Source organism: Ictalurus punctatus, chromosome 24 (assembly GCF_001660625.3).
Source record: "Ictalurus punctatus breed USDA103 chromosome 24, Coco_2.0, whole genome shotgun sequence".
Classification (NCBI taxonomy): Eukaryota; Metazoa; Chordata; class Actinopteri; order Siluriformes; family Ictaluridae; genus Ictalurus; species Ictalurus punctatus.
The window spans coordinates 2,357,068-2,375,033 of NC_030439.2; the positions used below are offsets into that span (position 1 = coordinate 2,357,068).

At 41.8% G+C, this 17,966-nt stretch overlaps 1 protein-coding gene across 1 annotated transcript; it reads left to right on the forward strand.

Annotated features, from left to right (window-relative positions):
- The first annotated feature begins 7,872 nt into the window (after nucleotides 1-7,872).
- On the forward strand, nucleotides 7,873-17,700 carry nfe2l3 (nfe2 like bZIP transcription factor 3). Its single transcript, XM_017455233.3, has 4 exons — nucleotides 7,873-8,660; nucleotides 12,636-12,743; nucleotides 12,879-12,965; nucleotides 15,649-17,700. Exons 1-4 carry the CDS (start codon nucleotides 8,232-8,234, stop codon nucleotides 16,864-16,866), a joined length of 1,842 nt encoding a protein of 613 aa, XP_017310722.2. The 5' UTR covers nucleotides 7,873-8,231; the 3' UTR covers nucleotides 16,867-17,700.
- The last annotated feature ends 266 nt before the right edge of the window (nucleotides 17,701-17,966 follow it).

Sequence of the window (17,966 nt, forward strand, 5' to 3'; positions counted from 1 at the left end):
CCGACACAAAGTGCCTGCATTATTTTTAAGATATTCTAAGAGGATTTGATCATCTTTAGTGGGCTCAGCTATACCCAAAAATTATTCCTCAAATGACTCTTTACCTTGCTTTGTGTTCATTATCCTACTCCATTTGGCTGGAATATGTCCCCTAAGGATCAAAAGCGCATGCTTGACGCACGCACACATGCCTCACTTCAGTCACTTCACTCACTTCACTCACAGCAAGCGAGAGAGAGATTGTACAATAGGGACAAAAAACAACACTGAAAAACGACTTGAAATAAAACTGAATAATTAGATGTGCTGTATGTATATTTTTGACCTCGTGTTGACTACAGAAAACCCCAAATACATTAAAACTTGTGAACCAAATTCTTGCCCAGAATTTTTTCTGCCCCAGAAAAAATTACTGAAAGCCCAATATTGCCATTACATTCATGTTCATGATGAGTGTATGTAAACTTCTGACCACAACTGTATGTACAATCCTTTATTTTCCCTTTGGATTTTGAGCAGTTGCTTTTCTTTGCATCACTACACACTACATTTCTGTTACACTTAAAGTGCAGTTAAGCAGACACATGGTGTATTAAAAATACAAAATACTTATGAATTGGTAAAATGTTTAGTTCCAGTGGTGGCACAAACTCAGTTCATTATTTACAATATAATAAAATATCCATTATATCTAATTATATGATAATTAAATTTTCAATATTAATTATATTATTATAATTTTTTAGTTGTGTTAACCTTTTCACAAATTTTATCCTGTGTTATTTCCTCTCTTTTTTTTGGCATTTTATAAAAATAAGAAGGTACAGTGAGTGAAAGCTTTGAGGAGCTGTTTGATAATTTGCATTAGTGTTATGTATTATTTTATTTCCTTCAGTATCAGATATGGTTCAATTAAAGGGAGAAGTTGGACTGCTCTGGCATCCAGACTGAGAGAACTGAATCTGACTGTGAATACACTGGATCTCACTGGGAATAATCTCGGAGACTCAGGAGTGAAATGTTTTTCTGCTGTACTGGAGAATCCTCACTGTAAAGGGGAGACACTGAGGTAAGATCGTCTCTCTGAGAGTCACATGACCTGCTCCTCGGTAAGACACATCCACTAATAGTGAGACTGAAGCAGAGGTTTTACATTTATTATCAATCTTTTTACTGCACATTGATGAATAACATATTAATAAACCTGTACTATAACTCCACATCAAATAAACACATCCCTTTTATTTAAAGTGCACCTATAACGTTTTTTCAAATATTCCCTTTCATGTAGTGTGTCATAGAGCTGTTTGTGAACGTAAAACGTCTGCAAAGTTTCAAAAATCAAAGCGCACGACAAGCGGGGTTATCGACTCCCAAAAGAAGGAACCGATTCTGAACAGCTGAAATGACTCGTTAGTGATTCCAGACTTATTTCCTTTACTCACCTACATAGGTTCGTAACAAAAAGTCCCGCCTCTGGTCTTCATCGGCTGCTCGCTGACAGACGGAGCTGAAACTCGTTACGGTAATGGGCGTTTCCTTTTTGAAACATGCTGACAGCAGTAGACCAATCACAACAGACTTGGACATCTGACCAATCAGAGCAGAGTATGCTCTCTGAAAGGAGGACTTTAGAATGAATCCTTTAGAATGGATCATTGAACGAGTCGTTTGTGACCCTGGGAAAAAAAGGTAATGCTGCAATTTAAATTATGAGCACATTATACACTTTTATAACAAAGTGTTTTTTGACCACGTAAATCTTTTGTATGAGACCTCTAAAAGAAAATTAGGCACGTTTCAAATCCATAATAGGTTCGCTTTAATCACATTTTATTGGCCATCACACACAGTGAACACATACAGTGAACTCTCATAAATAGACCACTAGTACGACTACTACTAACTAGTGCTACTACTACTACTAATAATAATAATAAAATGCATTTTATTTTCTAATATTAATATTATGAAATTAATATTAGGCCTATATTAATAAATAAGTCTATTTCACTATGACCACTAACCAAGAGCAAAGAATAAGTAGCTGTATGGTACAGTAGGACCAGCTATAACAAGCTAGATAACAGCTTATTAAAATATTCTTTTTTCTCAATTGTGGTAATATTTAAACATTTTTATTTGAAGTAGCACTAACAGGAATCCACATCTGCATAGCACACTATCATGTGACATTAAACTCACCTATTTTCATGTCTGCAGAGCTCAGGGTTTCATTTGGAAGCAGGTCAGCAGAGCTTTAAGAGGGAATAAGGAGGAGAAGAAGAGGGGTGTGTACATATGTGAGTATGTGTGTATGTGTATATATGTGGAAAATGTATATTTGAAAGCGCATGTCTATGTGTATTAGAGAGAGAGAGAGAGAGAGAGAGAGAAAGAGAGAGAGAGAGAGAGAGAGAGAATGAACCCTGCTGCCTGTCCCAGCCTCACAGTTCTTTGTCGCTGTTCTAATGCTAGAGCCGTCAGTGCATGCAGAACTGCAGCTTGCCTTCATGCCAAAAACTGTTAATTTAAAACACTTCACAGGCTTTGATAAAAAAAACTTTTTGCTTTCCTCCCACTTTCTCCTTTTTTTAATCTGCTGGCTCACAAATTATTATTTTGTTTTTGTCTGTAGAGGTAAAATGGACTGGAATAAATGGCACCCATTAAGCAGCACTCTTTTCTGGCTCATCTTTATGAAGGGAAAAGACCTAAAATTATGGTTATTACCCAAAAGTGGAAGAAACTTTACAGCACTCTGGCTCTGGAGCTTTCAGAGAAACTTCTGCTCAACACAGTGAAAATGTTGTCCTATCACCCCACACTGTCATGGATTATTATTCAGAAACCTAAGTCTATAATACTAGAATCATATTACACTCGTTTAATAAATTTATCTGAAACAACAGTGATGCCAAACTTTTGAACGACAATGTATATTTTTGTGAATTGCTACAAACCTATAAACATCAGTTTTGAACATGTGCATAAATCTTCTGTTCCACCCAAACAAACAAAGTCTTCTGAATAAAACCCTAAGAAGACCCCATTTTCACCCACATCTATTATAGAATATTTTAAAACAATCAAAGTGTAATTCACTCATGTACAGTATAACCAAAGTATAAGGTGTGAAAGGGTATCAACAAGTTATAATAACTTATGCTTAAAGAGTATAACCAAATGTTAATCAGTATACTGGTAGAGCGACGACCTCAGCCGAGCAGGAAGGCAGAGCGACGTCCTCAGCCGAGCAGGAAGGCAGAGCGACGTCCTCAGCCGAGCAGGAAGGCAGAGCGACGTCCTCAGCCGAGCAGGAAGGCAGAGCGACGTCCTCAGCCGAGCAGGAAGGCAGAGCGACGACCTCTGCCGAGCAGGAAGGCAGAGCGACGACCTCAGCCAAGCAGGAAGGCAGAGCGACGTCCTCAGCTGAGCAGGAAGGCCGAGCGACGTCCTCAGCCGAGCAGAAAAGTGGAGTGCCTTCCTCAGCAGAGCCGGCAAGCACAGCGGCATTGTGCACGGGGTTGGCGAACAGAGGGGAGCACTTGGGTATATTAGGACATGGAGCAACGTCTTCAGCCAACCCGGGCGCCTGAGCGACGTCCTCAGCTGAACCGAAAAGCTGAGCGGCGTCCTCAGACGAGCAGGGAGGCTGACTTTTGTTCTCCACTGACTCTGTTCGCTGAACTAGATCCATTATATGGGAGGGAGGGTGGGAGATGGTATTAGCCCAGACCACAGACTCCCACTTGTACCCGGACTCCTCCTCCTGTTGGCATGGTGCGGCATAGTCCTCCGCAAACACAGGTGGTAGTGTGAAGCCCAGGTACTTCATGGCGACCTGCTGCTTACGTGGCTCAGCTTGGTACTCCTCCTCCTATTGTTGTAGCGTGGCATAGTTTTCCATGAACATAGGTGGTAGATTGAAGCCCAGGTACTTCATGGCGATCTGCTGCTTCCATTGAAGGTCTTACGTTCTGTCACATTTCAAAGGTAGATGCAGAAGCAATTGCAGATTTTCAACATTTTATTATATAAACCAACCAAAACCCAAAGGATACTTAGACTGATGCAAAACACTGTGGTACAGGCTACACATAAACTAACAAGACCAAAACACGGTAACATGGAACACGGTAGTCTAAGACAAACGTAAGACCGAGAAGCAGAGCTAACAATGGCTATATAGAGGTGTGCTCGTTAACAAAAACGTGGTTCAGGTGCAGGTGGTCATGTGACATATTGTAGTACAGTACAGTGGCTGATGGGAACTGAAATCCGGAGTTACCTCCTTGATATATGACACTTATGAGAATCGTGTTTTAGAATTGTATAAAAGCATGTATCAAGGAAGGGAGTTGATCTGCAGACCAGCACGGCTTTGTTGTTTGAATAATAAAGTCTATCTTTTGACATCAAGACCCTGAGACTCTTAAAGGGCTTTTTCTGAAGAAGATTCCAGGACACTATCTAATAAGTGGAGCAAGTGTTGCACATTTCCATCTAATGAACTTTAGTTAGCTAATTAACAGTTAGTAGGCTTGTCTTATGGTTTGCTAATCTGCTATTGTTTCAGAATTTACAACAGAAACATGCAATGAAATCAGTTCCTTTATTTATCTAAAGGCCACATAAAGTGTGAGCCCTGACCTGAACCCAGCTAACATAGTTACGTTGTGAAGATGTAACCGTACATCACATTAGAAAAAATAACATTCAGCCACAAGAACAATATATTTACATTTAATAACATCTGGAACACGTTTTTATTTATTTTAATCGAAAACGAACACCTGGAAACGAACCCTACACACGCTCCCAATCATATCTCTACAAACTTCTATGAAAGAAGGGGAAAGGATAAAATATTTGAAATATTTGAAAATATTTATATATTTGTGTTTTTACCTGTATATATGCATATATGTTGATATTATATATTGTTCATCTTATTATTAGTTATAGCACTATTGTCATTATTACCATTATGATTATTAATACTATTTCATTACCATCAATATTATTGTCAGCATTGTCATCACTGTTGTTATTATTGTCACAATTATGGATATACCTTTATATATAGTTTATTTAATGTGTGTTTTCTGATTACCGTGACTGTATTATCATATCATACATTTAAAACCTATGAATATGTAATAACAGATCATGTTTATTTCATATGACTAGACTTATTATATTTGATTATTAATATTAGACTGTAAACATATCTATAAAACTACAGACTTACTGTACAACACATATACATATCTATAAAACACATAACTATAACACTACAGACTTACAGTCCCCATTTTTAAAGATTTTTCATTTAATTATTTTTTAATCTCTCTCTCTCTCTCTCTCTCTCTCTCTCTCTCTCTCTATATATATATATATATATATATATATATATATATATATATTTTTTTTTTTTTTTTTTACATACATGGATAGAGATGCACACACTCAACACAACCTCACACTTACACTTCACATAATCACAAAACAAGACTTCCATCCCAAAGATTAGCGGGTTGTAACACATAGATAATGGATCCAGATTCAGTTGTTCGGGCGCCAGTTGTAATGCTTTTACCTGGAGATAAGTTGTTTAGTCCGACGAATCAGAGAGCCAAACAGCAAAAGTCTGCATTCCACACATTTAATGGCAGATTCACAGGCAGCACGTTCTTCTCATACATGAGGGACTAACAGAAACCCTTCAGCTTTACAAAGAAATTAAGGCATAATAAAATAGGCAGAAGTGCTTCTTTTTGTCATTCCCTTGACCAAGCATTATGTAGGTTTATGTATTTACTATGTTTAATATTAGATGTAGTGTTTGCTTAGGGCTAGATATGGGCTATATTTGTATGAGTTATAAGCGCAGACTTGTTATGTCCCCTCCTTTTTCACTAAGTAGTGCAGAAAATTTTTAATTTTCATCTGTACTATTTAGTCTTTCATAGTTTTCAAGCCATATATTTTGCTCTGTTCTTCCTCCAGGAAGGGGGGGGGGGGGGGGGGGGGGGGGCTCAAATCACCTTAGCCTCAGTCAGATTATCAGTTCACATTTACCTACAGATATAGCCGCTGTTTCCCTGTTTAAAATGATTTGGAATCCTTTGAAGAGGATGGAGTTACATCATGCACTTTTATTAGCCATGTCCATCAATCTGGTCCTTGTGGTGTCTTTTTTTTCTATTTTAAAAAATTATTGTGCTCAGAATTTCTGCAGCTGAAAACTGAAACCAAATAGCTTTCTGATTAAGTGTAGTATCTGCTCGTATAGTTTTGTAATGCATTATACTTTCTTTATAATGATGATGTCATGATGAAGTGCTTCTTTTTGTCATTCACTTGTGTAGGTTTAGGTATTTGTATATATATTTTTTTAAATGTTCATTTAGATGCAGGATTTGCTTATGATGAATGCTATAGTTTGCATTAAATTATGTCGTGGATAAATTAACCTTTTCAGCCTAAGTCAAAAAACTTCAGCAACAGAGAGTTTAGTAGATGTCAAAAAGTAAATAAACTTTATTGAAACAATAAAGTGTGACAGTCTGCAGAAAGTCTAAATTATGCAAACACACACAGCACTTTATATACCTTCCTCCACAGTGTATCCATCTTAGGCGGGGTTTTGCCTTTCCTCATTAAAAACAGACCAATCTTCTTTGCCACAATTAAATATTCAGGTCTATATGTTAGATTACATTTGTGGAGCATGCGCAGTTATTTTTATTTTTTTTCTTCCTCGAAACGATTTCATGAGGTCATGGTTTCTTCTTCTTTTTTCTTTTTTTTTTAAAAAAAGGTTTCACACAGGCTTGTGTGTCCTGACCTTGATCCACACTCCCTTTTAGGCCTTACTCGTGAATTGTTATCGGGCCTCAAATTATCTGCTTCTGTGGAGGAAGATACAGGCTGGTACAGAAAGAACAATTATTGTATTATTGTGCAGTAAGACAGAGAATTCATCTGATTCAATACATACTCAGAATATAACTTGATCAAACACTGTTCTATGGATTTCTATTATGCTTCTAACTATTGATTATACATATAGATTATGCTTTTTAACTAATATTGATTATTCGATTATGCTTAAGTAATAATTCTAAATGTTGGTTATACATATTGAATACACTTCATTAACATATCTAAATGTTGGTTACACATATTGATTACACTTCATAAATATTTTCTATAAGTATTGAAATATATATGAACACACCATTGGTCTGCCCTTGGCATCACTGTGTAGAACATGGGTGGGCAATCTTATCCGGAAAGGGCCGGTGTGGGTGCAGGTTTTCATTCCAACCAAGCAGAAGCCACACCTGAATCTATTGAAAGCCAAGATCAACTGATTAAACAGGTGGAATCAGGTGTGTCTCCTGCTTGGCTGGAATGAAAACCTGCACCCACACAGGCCCTTTCCGGATAAGATTGGACACCCCTGATCTAACCAATAGTCACAAACAGGTCCTCGCTAACTGATTACACCAGTTAAAGCTGTGTCACCTGATTCCTGAGTACAATATAACTGAACCACGTTACTAAGTCAAACTGCTGAGAGAGTGTCCGGAAGTGACATCAGAATTGTTCACAAGTAGCGTTTTAAATGCTTCTAAGGAGCTGCTTCGAATTTTTCCTATATTGTTTTAGATTTTCATAAAGATCTCTAAGGACCGTCTCCAAGCTCTAGGCTTCTGAATACCTTCTAGAAAATTATTTTCAATTATTAGTAAAAAAAAAAAAAAAAAAAAAAAAACACCCAAAAAACAGGAAACGTTACAATAGAAACCCATATGATTGGCTGTAGAAAATGACAGCTGAGGTAAATCGTCCAATCAGAGCTTGTTGCTATAGCGTTGTAAGCGAGCTCATGGTCATTATACAAATAAATATTTCTCCTCGTTGTAGTTTTTGTGGTCTTTCGTGTAAGATTGTAGGGGAAATGTGAGTCGCGTTATATGAGCATGCCGTGTGACAGTGTTAGGCTTCGCCCGGTGTGTGTTGCGGTCAGGTCCGTCGCCGGTGAGATGAGTCCGATCAGGAAGTTAGCAGAAGCCGGGGGTAATGTGTTCGCTAGCTAGGAAACATTTTCGCCGGTCTGGGCTGTTCCCTTTGTCTGAGACGAGGCAGCGCGTGTTCTTTTGTTTGGGCAGCCGTTTTTCTTTTGTTTGAAGAGTGGTGTTCGTGGAGGCTTTGAAAACATGCAGCGCACGAAGAAATGTTTCACGGACGGTCTGATTCATCTCACCATCCTGTTTAGTTTGATAGGTGTTCGGGTGGACATTGATTCCTATTTGAACAGCCCGTTCAACTCGCCGTTAATAGAGATAGAAGGAGGGCCGAGCTCTGCTTTCGTACAGACCCCGTTTAACCATTACCGGGAAATCGCGGCCGGTCGTCACGTGCACACCAAATGCCCCGAATTAGAAGATTACTTTACGAGTCGGAGGCTGCTGAATGAAGTGCGCGCGCTCGGCTCGCCGGTTAGTTTCCCTACGCGACTCAGTACGTGGCTCGTGCACCTGGTGCCTAACGGCGTGGGACCGGAGGAAGCGCAGGACAATAGCGGGTATGCGGGCGATGAGGACACGAGTGATGAAACCCGTGGGAATGAATCCGACAACCATCCCGTGAGTTGTTCGCCTCTGAACTTTCCCAAGAGCGAATTAGACAAACCTTGCTGAACAACTTTAGATTAAATGGAAGGCAAGATAGCAGCACAGCTAGCTCTCCTGTAGTAAAACTTGTAATGGTGACGAAACGGAGCATCTCTGGTACGTGTAGGACACTGGGGGGGGGGGGGACAGTAGGACACTGGGAAACCGTGTAGGACACGGGGGGGGGGGGGGGGGACACAGTAGGACACTGGGAAACCGTGTAGGACACGGGGGGGGCAGTAGGACACTGGGAAACCGTGTAGGACACGGGGGGGGGCAGTAGGACACTGGGAAACCGTGTAGGACACGGGGGGGCAGTAGGACACTGGGAAACCGTGTAGGACACGGGGGGGGGCAGTAGGACACTGGGAAACCGTGTAGGACACGGGGGGGGGCAGTAGGACACTGGGAAACCGTGTAGGACACGGGGGGGGCAGTAGGACACTGGGAAACCGTGTAGGACACGGGGGGGGGGGGGGTAGTAGGACACTGGGAAACCGTGTAGGACACGGGGGGGGCAGTAGGACACTGGGAAACCGTGTAGGACACTGGGGGGCAGTAGGACACTGGGAAACCGTGTAGGACACTGGGGGGGGGGCAGTAGGACACTGGGAAACCGTGTAGGACACAGGGGGGGCAGTAGGACACTGGGAAACCGTGTAGGACACGGGGGGGGGGGGCAGTAGGACACTGGGAAACCGTGTAGGACACGGGGGGGGGGGCAGTAGGACACTGGGAAACCGTGTAGGACACGGGGGGGGGGGCAGTAGGACACTGGGAAACCGTGTAGGACACGGGGGGGGGGCAGTAGGACACTGGGAAACCGTGTAGGACACGGGGGGGGGGCAGTAGGACACTGGGAAACCGTGTAGGACACGGGGGGGGGGGGCAGTAGGACACTGGGAAACCGTGTAGGACACTGGGGGGCAGTAGGACACTGGGAAACCGTGTAGGACACGGGGGGGGGGGGCAGTAGGACACTGGGAAACCGTGTAGGACACGGGGGGGGGGCAGTAGGACACTGGGAAACCGTGTAGGACACGGGGGGGGGCAGTAGGACACTGGGAAACCGTGTAGGACACGGGGGGGCAGTAGGACACTGGGAAACCGTGTAGGACACGGGGGGGGGCAGTAGGACACTGGGAAACCGTGTAGGACACTGGGGGGGATGTGTAGGACACTGGGGGGAAACCGTGTAGGACACTGGGGGGATGTGTAGGACATTGGGGAACCGTCTAGGACACTGGGGGGGGGGTGTGTAGGACACTGGGTGGGATGTGTAGGACATTGGGGAACCGTGTAGGACACTGGGGGGGATGTGTAGGACACTGGGGGGAAACCGTGTAGGACACTGGGGGGGGGGGGGACCGTGTAGGACACTGGGGGGATGTGTAGGACATTGGGGAACCGTCTAGGACACTGGGGGGGGATGTGTAGGACACTGGGGGGATGTGTAGGACATTGGGGAACCGTCTAGGACACTGGGGGGGGATGTGTAGGACACTGGGTGGGATGTGTAGGACATTGGGGAACCGTGTAGGACACTGGGGGGGATGTGTAGGACACTGGGGGGAAACCGTGTAGGACACTGGGGGGGGGGGGCCGTGTAGGACACTGGGGGGATGTGTAGGACATTGGGGAACCGTGTAGGACACTAGGGGGGATGTGTAGGACATTGGGGAACCGTGTAGGACACTGGGGGGGGAATGTGTAGGACACTGGGTGGGATGTGTAGGACATTGGGGAACCGTGTAGGACACTGGGGGGGATGTGTAGGACACTGGGGGGGATGTGTAGGACATTGGGGAACTGTGTAGGACACTGGGGGGGATGTGTAGGACACTGGGGGGATGTGTAGGACATTGGGGAACCGTGTAGGACACTGGGGGGATGTGTAGGACACTGGGTGGGATGTGTAGGACACTTGGGTGGGGGACCATGTAGGACACTGGGGGGGATGTGTAGGACATTGGGGAACCGTGTAGGACACTGGGGGGGGAATGTGTAGGACACTGGTGGGATGTGTAGGGCATTGGGGAACCGTGTAGGACACTAGGGGGGATGTGTAGGACATTGGGGAACCGTGTAGGACACTGGGGGGGAATGTGTAGGACACTGGGTGGGATGTGTAGGACATGGGGGGTGGTGTAGGACACCTGGGGGGGAGATGTGTAGGACACTGGGTGGGATGTGTAGGACACTTGGGTGGGGGACTGTGTAGGACACTGCCGGGGGGGTGTGTGTGTAGGACACTGGGGGGGAACACATAGATAAGAGTGCATGCTTTGGTTAGGTCGAGGCTAGACTGATCTCAGTCACTGAATTTTTTAGTTTATTCTTGATCGATGAAGCCAAAATGTCCTAACAGGTATTATTGGGCAGATCACTTTCACTTTAGTGGCCTGGAGGCCTGAACAACTTCTAATGTTGTCCAGATCGCAGCTGTACAACTGCACACTTGTTAATGATAAAATATTAGATGGTTTAATTTCACAATACTTATAAGAACTTGACATTTATATCCTTCTTTTTTTTCATATAGTCATGACCTCTGTTCCTGATCAGTCATATTTTAAAGCAGTTGTCTGTTCAAACCACACACTAGGGCTACAACTAATGATTATTTTCATAATCGATTAGTTGGCTGATTATTTTTTTTCTGATTAATCGGATGGGGCGGGGCAAGCTTTCAGTACCTTTTTTTTTCTTTTCTTTCTTTCTTTCTTTCTTTTTTTTAAAGAATAAAATTCACAAACTGAGTGTTACAAATATAAATTCAGACTAAAACTTTACACAACTGTTTGTCCAAAACAGAAAAGAAGTTTGTACACTGCAAGTGTGCAAATACACCATATAATGACAATAAACTTCAATTAAACTAAACCTTTTAATCAGCTTGCACCAGTTTCCCCGCCCCTTACACACAGTGGAGCATTTTGGACATAAACGTAAGTTTGTGCTCGTTCATCAGATTGATTTCCACGGTGTTTAAAACGCTCACTGTCTTAGAGGACTTGGAGGTCGCACACTTTCTTTCTCAGTCACGTGACACTTTCGCCTCCGGATGGTGACTGAGGTCATGTCGGGAATAAGAGGTAACCCTGACAAAGTAAACTGAAGAAAGTCATTGTTTGCTAATGCTAGCGTGGGTATGACATCGTGCGCCATCGTGGCTTATACTTCCGGTTAGTAAAAAAAACGCTAGTGTTCTATTTGAGATGATATTACCTTTCTAAAATCCACACACTAGACGGTAGTGCATAGTGTAAGTGTACAGTAGTTCATTTGGGATAAAGCTTTAATGTTTACTCTCCGAAGCGTGTTTTCTGAACAGAAGTAACTTAATGAGTAAACGTGCCCCGTGCCGCACGCAGACCAATTAAACCATAATGAGATTCGTTACAACGATTTTCATAATCGATTATTATCGATTTCATCGATAAGTTGTTGCAGCTCTAACACACACAGACACACACACACACAGAGTTACTGACGGACTGTAAAGATGATACACATCCCAGGTTATATCCAGTGTGTTGAATTTTTCCGAAAAAGCTGAAACTGCTATTTCAAGAGCCAGACACTGGTTGATGACTTGTTTTTTTTTAATTTGTCATGCATTTTTTAAAGAAAATGATATTGACTTGCCAGTGAAATTGTTCTACAAGCCAGTTTTCTCCTTTATTCCTTTACACTGCATGGACCTGAGCTGACAAGAACAATAACCATTTTTTTTCAAATGTAAGGAAAAAGTGATCCTCCTGTGCAGCCTCTCATCTACAGGAATGTTGTTGCATTTCCTATGTTGTGTCGCACATGCTCACTTTCTACCTAACATGTATGGCACATGATGTACTTAGTTTTTCTTGTGCCCCACATGATCGCTATATTTATTTTCTTAATGCTGTTTGATTTTAATAGTTATATAAATTCTTTCTGTATTTCCAGGAGGCCATTTTAACACAAGCAGAACAGGAAATTGTGAAAGACTGTGAGGAAGGAGTCAGTCGTGATTCACCAACTCAACTCTTTCAAAGCTCACCACAGGAACAAGAGGCAGGCTAACATTATTGTTATTATTATTATTATTATTATTATTATTATTATTATTATTATTATCCTGTTATGTTTACTGTCTGTGTGGTCAGCCTATGAACTATTATAATAACGGTGTGATATTCTGTTTGAAAGGTTCTGTTAAGTAGCATTGGTCTACTTCCTCCTCGTTCTGGTGTTGAAGTCCACTCTCAATGGCCAGACTTCTTGTCAGATTTAAATGTGAGTATTTTGTCCCTTGAACGATGGAAAGAATAGTCTTCTCTCATTGTAGTGTTTTGGTAAACACAAGGTAGAAGGTAATAGTATGAAAAGCTACTTTTTTTTTTCTTTTTTTTTTTACACTATAACTCTAAGTGAGCAGACACAATACTAAAACAGTTCATTAGCTCAGTCCACCACCTGGGATATTGTTAATCATTTAGTTGTTGGGCCTGGGCTCACTCAGTTAAAACTCCTTTTTAAAAATATGCTGTGTAGCCAAATTCTACAAAGGTGTATTAGTATCCCACGTTCAGTTCACGACACAGTAGAAGAGAAATAGGAATGCAATTCCAGCGAAATGCTTGGTTCATGCCAAGTTCAACAGACCATCTCGTGTAATATTTTATTTATTATTTTTCACTTTAAACAATTAAAATTTTCACAGCCCACAATTTTGTCTTCACCAAATTTGGCTCCGACGATCTTCAGATAAATCTACAGAAGTTAAAAGTTTTTTGATAATCAGAACTGTTTGTCATGCAAATGCACGTTACAAGAGAAGCTGCCTTGGAAGTGTCTAGTTTAGAATCATGTCAAATCAGCATTTATATAATATAATATAATATAATATAATATAATATAATATATATGTTAATATAATATAATATAAAAAATATATATTTTCTGTCTATGCAGAGTACTTGGACGCTAAGGTCACGTGATTTTATACCCACTGTTGTGTATTGCGCACCATTTGGAATTTCCTGAAATTTTTTGTCCAATCTTCACCACTTTTGGCTCGGGTCAACTTCAAAGTTGCACAAAAGTTATCAGATAGATTTTTAATATTTGAAATTGTTCGCCCATCGCATGCAAACGATGATGGCGCAAAACTAGAAGTGTGACTGTATTTTGGAAACGTGCATATGGATTCACAAAATCATGTAAGGTATGACATGTACTCATCAAAATGAATCCAACAGTTTGCACGCATGCATGTCGACCCACGGCAGGTCAGAAAACCAGTGCTAGGTCCTATCATGCCCATGCAGCATACAAAGCCGTTTCTGTTAGAATGTTAGAAAATAATGCAAATTAATCTCTGAAACCTGATATTTTAACAGATGGCTCTCTTCATATGGTCTGTAGAAAGAAGTGTCCATTTTAATCATTGATATGATTTTCAGTGTTTTTTTTTTTTTTTTTTTTTTTAAGTGTGTTTTTGTTATTGGTGAAACCTTTTTGTAGGTGTAAAAATATGTATGCACACTCAGCACTGTTGGAACTGGACATGCAAAGAGAAGTCAAAAGATGTCCAATCATAAAAGTGTACAGTTAAGGTGACATTAAAATACCCATAGTAATGCTTAATCTGTGTTTTTGAGCAGAACAAACATTTCCGTCAGTTACTAAAAATATATATAACAGCATGCACTCAACAAGCTCTCACACTGACTATGTTTACATGGACAGCGGTAATCTAATTATTGTCCTTAATCTGATTAAGATAATAATGTGATTAAGGTGTTTACATGGGTCGCTTTTAGAATACTCCTGTCATGCTCCCGTTTAACATGTTATAGAACATGATTAGATTAACAGCCCGCGTCATTACGTCACCGCGCCACGCCGTCCGACGTCCCTCCAGAATTTCACGTATCAACATACAGTTCGTCTTCGTAGGTACACAGTTCGTACACAGTTTTGGGTGTTTTTATTTAATTTTTTTACGAACGCTTTAAGTGCAGTTAATTATTTGTCATGCTATACGTGCTGATGGACAACTGCTTGAAGTGGTGGGTGTGTCCCAAACCGCGTACTTACCGTCTATATAGTAGCCGAGATGCATGTATTTTTCCCCACTACAGGCCTATAGTAGGAAAGTATGTGATTTGGGACACAGCCAAACTCTCGTTCGCCGTAAAACGGCCGTGTGATCGTGTCCTGTCGCAAAATGCGGTGAAAACTCCCACACGACGTTCATAATGTGATTAAGGTGTTTACATGTCACTACTACACGTCCATAATGCGACTAAAACAGGAGCACTCCACCTGTCTTAATTCGATTATTGAAAGTTTGTGAAACCTTTTAGATTTTCTAAATATCTGCAAAAATATAACCCAAAACATCATCAGATTATCACACAAGTCCTAACTGTAGACAAAGAGCTCTCTAATGAGGGTGGACTCCACCAATCCACAGTCAGACAGATTGTGTACAACTGGACCGTTTTTACTAACTTCTGAGTAACCTCTAATCAACTAAAGGCCCATCTCACGTTGGGGAATGTTCATGAGTCAGGAGAACATTGAACAACTCTAGTGTGCATTGCAGGGTTGCAATCAGAAAGCCACTGCTCTTCAAAAAGAACATTGCTGCCCGTCTGCAGTTGCCACATATCACATGGACAAGCCAGAAGGCTAATTGAGAATGTTTTGTGGCTGGATGAGACCAAAATAGCAAAAAAACTGTCACCGAGTGTGGTGGTGGGTTTTGTTTTGTTTTTTTGGTTTTTTTGGGTATAGCAAATTTATATAGCGGATGTCAGAGTTAATCTAATAAGCCATATAAGTCTTCATAGTCAGGGTTCCCTATTTTGATTGTACTTGGGTTTGCAGTATCATGTGAGTCGTTTAACTTTTATTTATTATGCAATTTATTATGCTGGCTATTGTTCTGATACCCCCTTCCCCTCCCCAGGATTTTGAGACGTTGATCGCACAGCAGGTGCCTTACATGGACCCCATCAGCTACAATGCCAGCCTTCAAGATGCCATGGTTAGCAGTGGTGGGGATTACAGACCACACCCACCTGGAGGTGGAGCACATGCCACACCAGGCCAAACACCTTCTCTCTTCAACTTAGAAGCTATTAACTCCTCTAACAGAGACGCACCTAGAACAGATTTTGGTACTCTGGCTTTGCCTCCTTTCTCCTCATTAGGGAACAGCTCTCATGGAACCTCCCACTCCAGGGTGGGTGGCTATTTGGATGAGGCTGTGTTTGAGCAGATAAATTTGTTGGGTCTGGAGGGCCTGGCTAGTGTGGAGGGACCGGTACTAAGTGGAATGGATGGAAGCTTAGATGCTTCATGGCTAGAGGGCTTGGACTCTGACTCTGGCCTGTCACTGGAGACCAATTCCAGAAGCCCTGCCTCAGGCTCTACATCATCTTCAGATTCGTTTTGCGAGGGTGGAGCCATGGGGTACAGCAGTGAAGTAGAGTCCCTTTCAAGTAATGGTGGAGCTTGTGCGCCATCATGCTATGATTGGCCACAAATAAGCCTTAACAAGCACATTTGGCATGATCACAACTACTCGGCCCAGTCGCCTGAAGACCATGACCCACAAAGCTGGACCCGATCTCCTAAAGATATAAAACAGGAAGTAATGAGTGAGGATGAAACTGGACTGGGGGAGCCAAGCCGGGATGAACGGCGTCTGCAGGCTCTTGGTCTTCCATTTTCTGCCCCTGAAATTGTTAACATGCCAGTGGAAGACTTCCTGGAGCTTCTTGAAGAACGGAGCCTATCCACATCAGCGGTGACACTCCTGCGGGACGTGCGCAGACGTGGAAAAAACAAATTAGCTGCACAAAACTGCAGAAAAAGGAAGATGCATGCCATCTTGGGCCTGCAGGCTGAGGTGGAGGGACTTGTTGCTCAGCGCGATGCCCTTCTGCGTGAGAGAACATGCACCACCAAGGCTCTGTCAGCTACAGCCGAGTGTTTCAAGACACTTTCTCATGTTGTGCTGAGGCAGCTGAGGGATGAACACGGACAGTCGCTAAGCCCAGAGCAATACACACTCTGCTGTGGCACGAATGGACGCGTAGTGGTCCGACCTCGAACAAATACTGTGAGAATGACCACAACAAGGGCCAAAACAACAAAGCGGAAGAAGGATAAAAAACCTTGAGACCATTTTGATTTCGTATGTGTCCGTCCTGAAGGGCTACTTGGTCTAGGACTACTGAATGTTCCCTTTTTAATTATTTAAACAAGAAGTGACGATATACAGAATTACAATATAATGGACTAAGGATTATTTGCTAAAAGGTGTAGCAAAAGCACTGGGCATGTATAGAGGTATTTTAAAAGAAAAGGACACACAGCAGGGTTCCCCCTTCAAAGTCCTGGAAAGTCTAGTACAGTTGGTATTCATCATTAAAATATAAATGACACTTTAACAGACATGACATTAGTGGAAATATGAGGGTGTTGACGCAGGCCATTCTGTGTTAAGATTCTGGTGTTAAAGGGTCTTTAATTACTATGGTGATCAGACAACACAACTTGTTATGCAATTGTAATGCTGGTTATGCAATTATTTTACAGTTGTCAACCACATGACTGTTCCACTATGGCCTTAATTAGTCCAATTGTTTGGTCTCAAGACATTTGTATTGACCTCCTTTGGCTTCTTCTTGCATTGTAAAAGGTTGTGGGGGTTTTTTATGTTAATGTTTTTGTTTATTTTATGCATATGGACAAGTATATAAATATTGTGAACAGAAGATTTATCCTAACTGACAGCCAGAGTAAAATATCATATTCAAATTTTTAATTCCAGAAGTAATGGCGTAAAGTGAGCAAAACGATTGAATTGTTTTGTGTGATGTTTATTTTACAGTGTCCACTGTTGATTGATTTTCTCATTTGAACTACTTTTATAAATAATGTAAATTTGAGATGTAATACTATGCCACAATGGACAAAATGGAATGTTTTAAATAAAAGTAATTTGTGTGTGTGTGTGTGTGTGTGTGTGTGTGTGTGTGTGTGTGTGTGTGTGTGTGTGTGAGAGATTAATTTCAGTATATTTCCATTCAACCCCAGTCTTGAACATGTTCTCTGAGGTTACGTTAACCAAATTCGGTCTCCCCGGGGTCTAAATGTGAATTTGCACAGGCAGCACAAAATATCAATTGTAACCTGTCGGGGGGAAAAATTCACATTTGTATGCATCGCAAAAATTTTCGCAAGAGTCATTTTCATGATGGATGCCAATAATTCTGC

Excerpts from the sequence above, each read along its gene's own strand:
- nfe2l3 (XM_017455233.3), top strand. The coding sequence starts at position 8,232 with ATGCAGCGCACGAAGAAATGTTTCACGGACGGTCTGATTCATCTCACC. Across the intron at positions 8,661-12,635 it reads ATGAATCCGACAACCATCCC|GAGGCCATTTTAACACAAGC; the intron begins GTGAGTTGTTCG and ends CTGTATTTCCAG. Across the intron at positions 12,966-15,648 it reads ACTTCTTGTCAGATTTAAAT|GATTTTGAGACGTTGATCGC; the intron begins GTGAGTATTTTG and ends TCCCCTCCCCAG.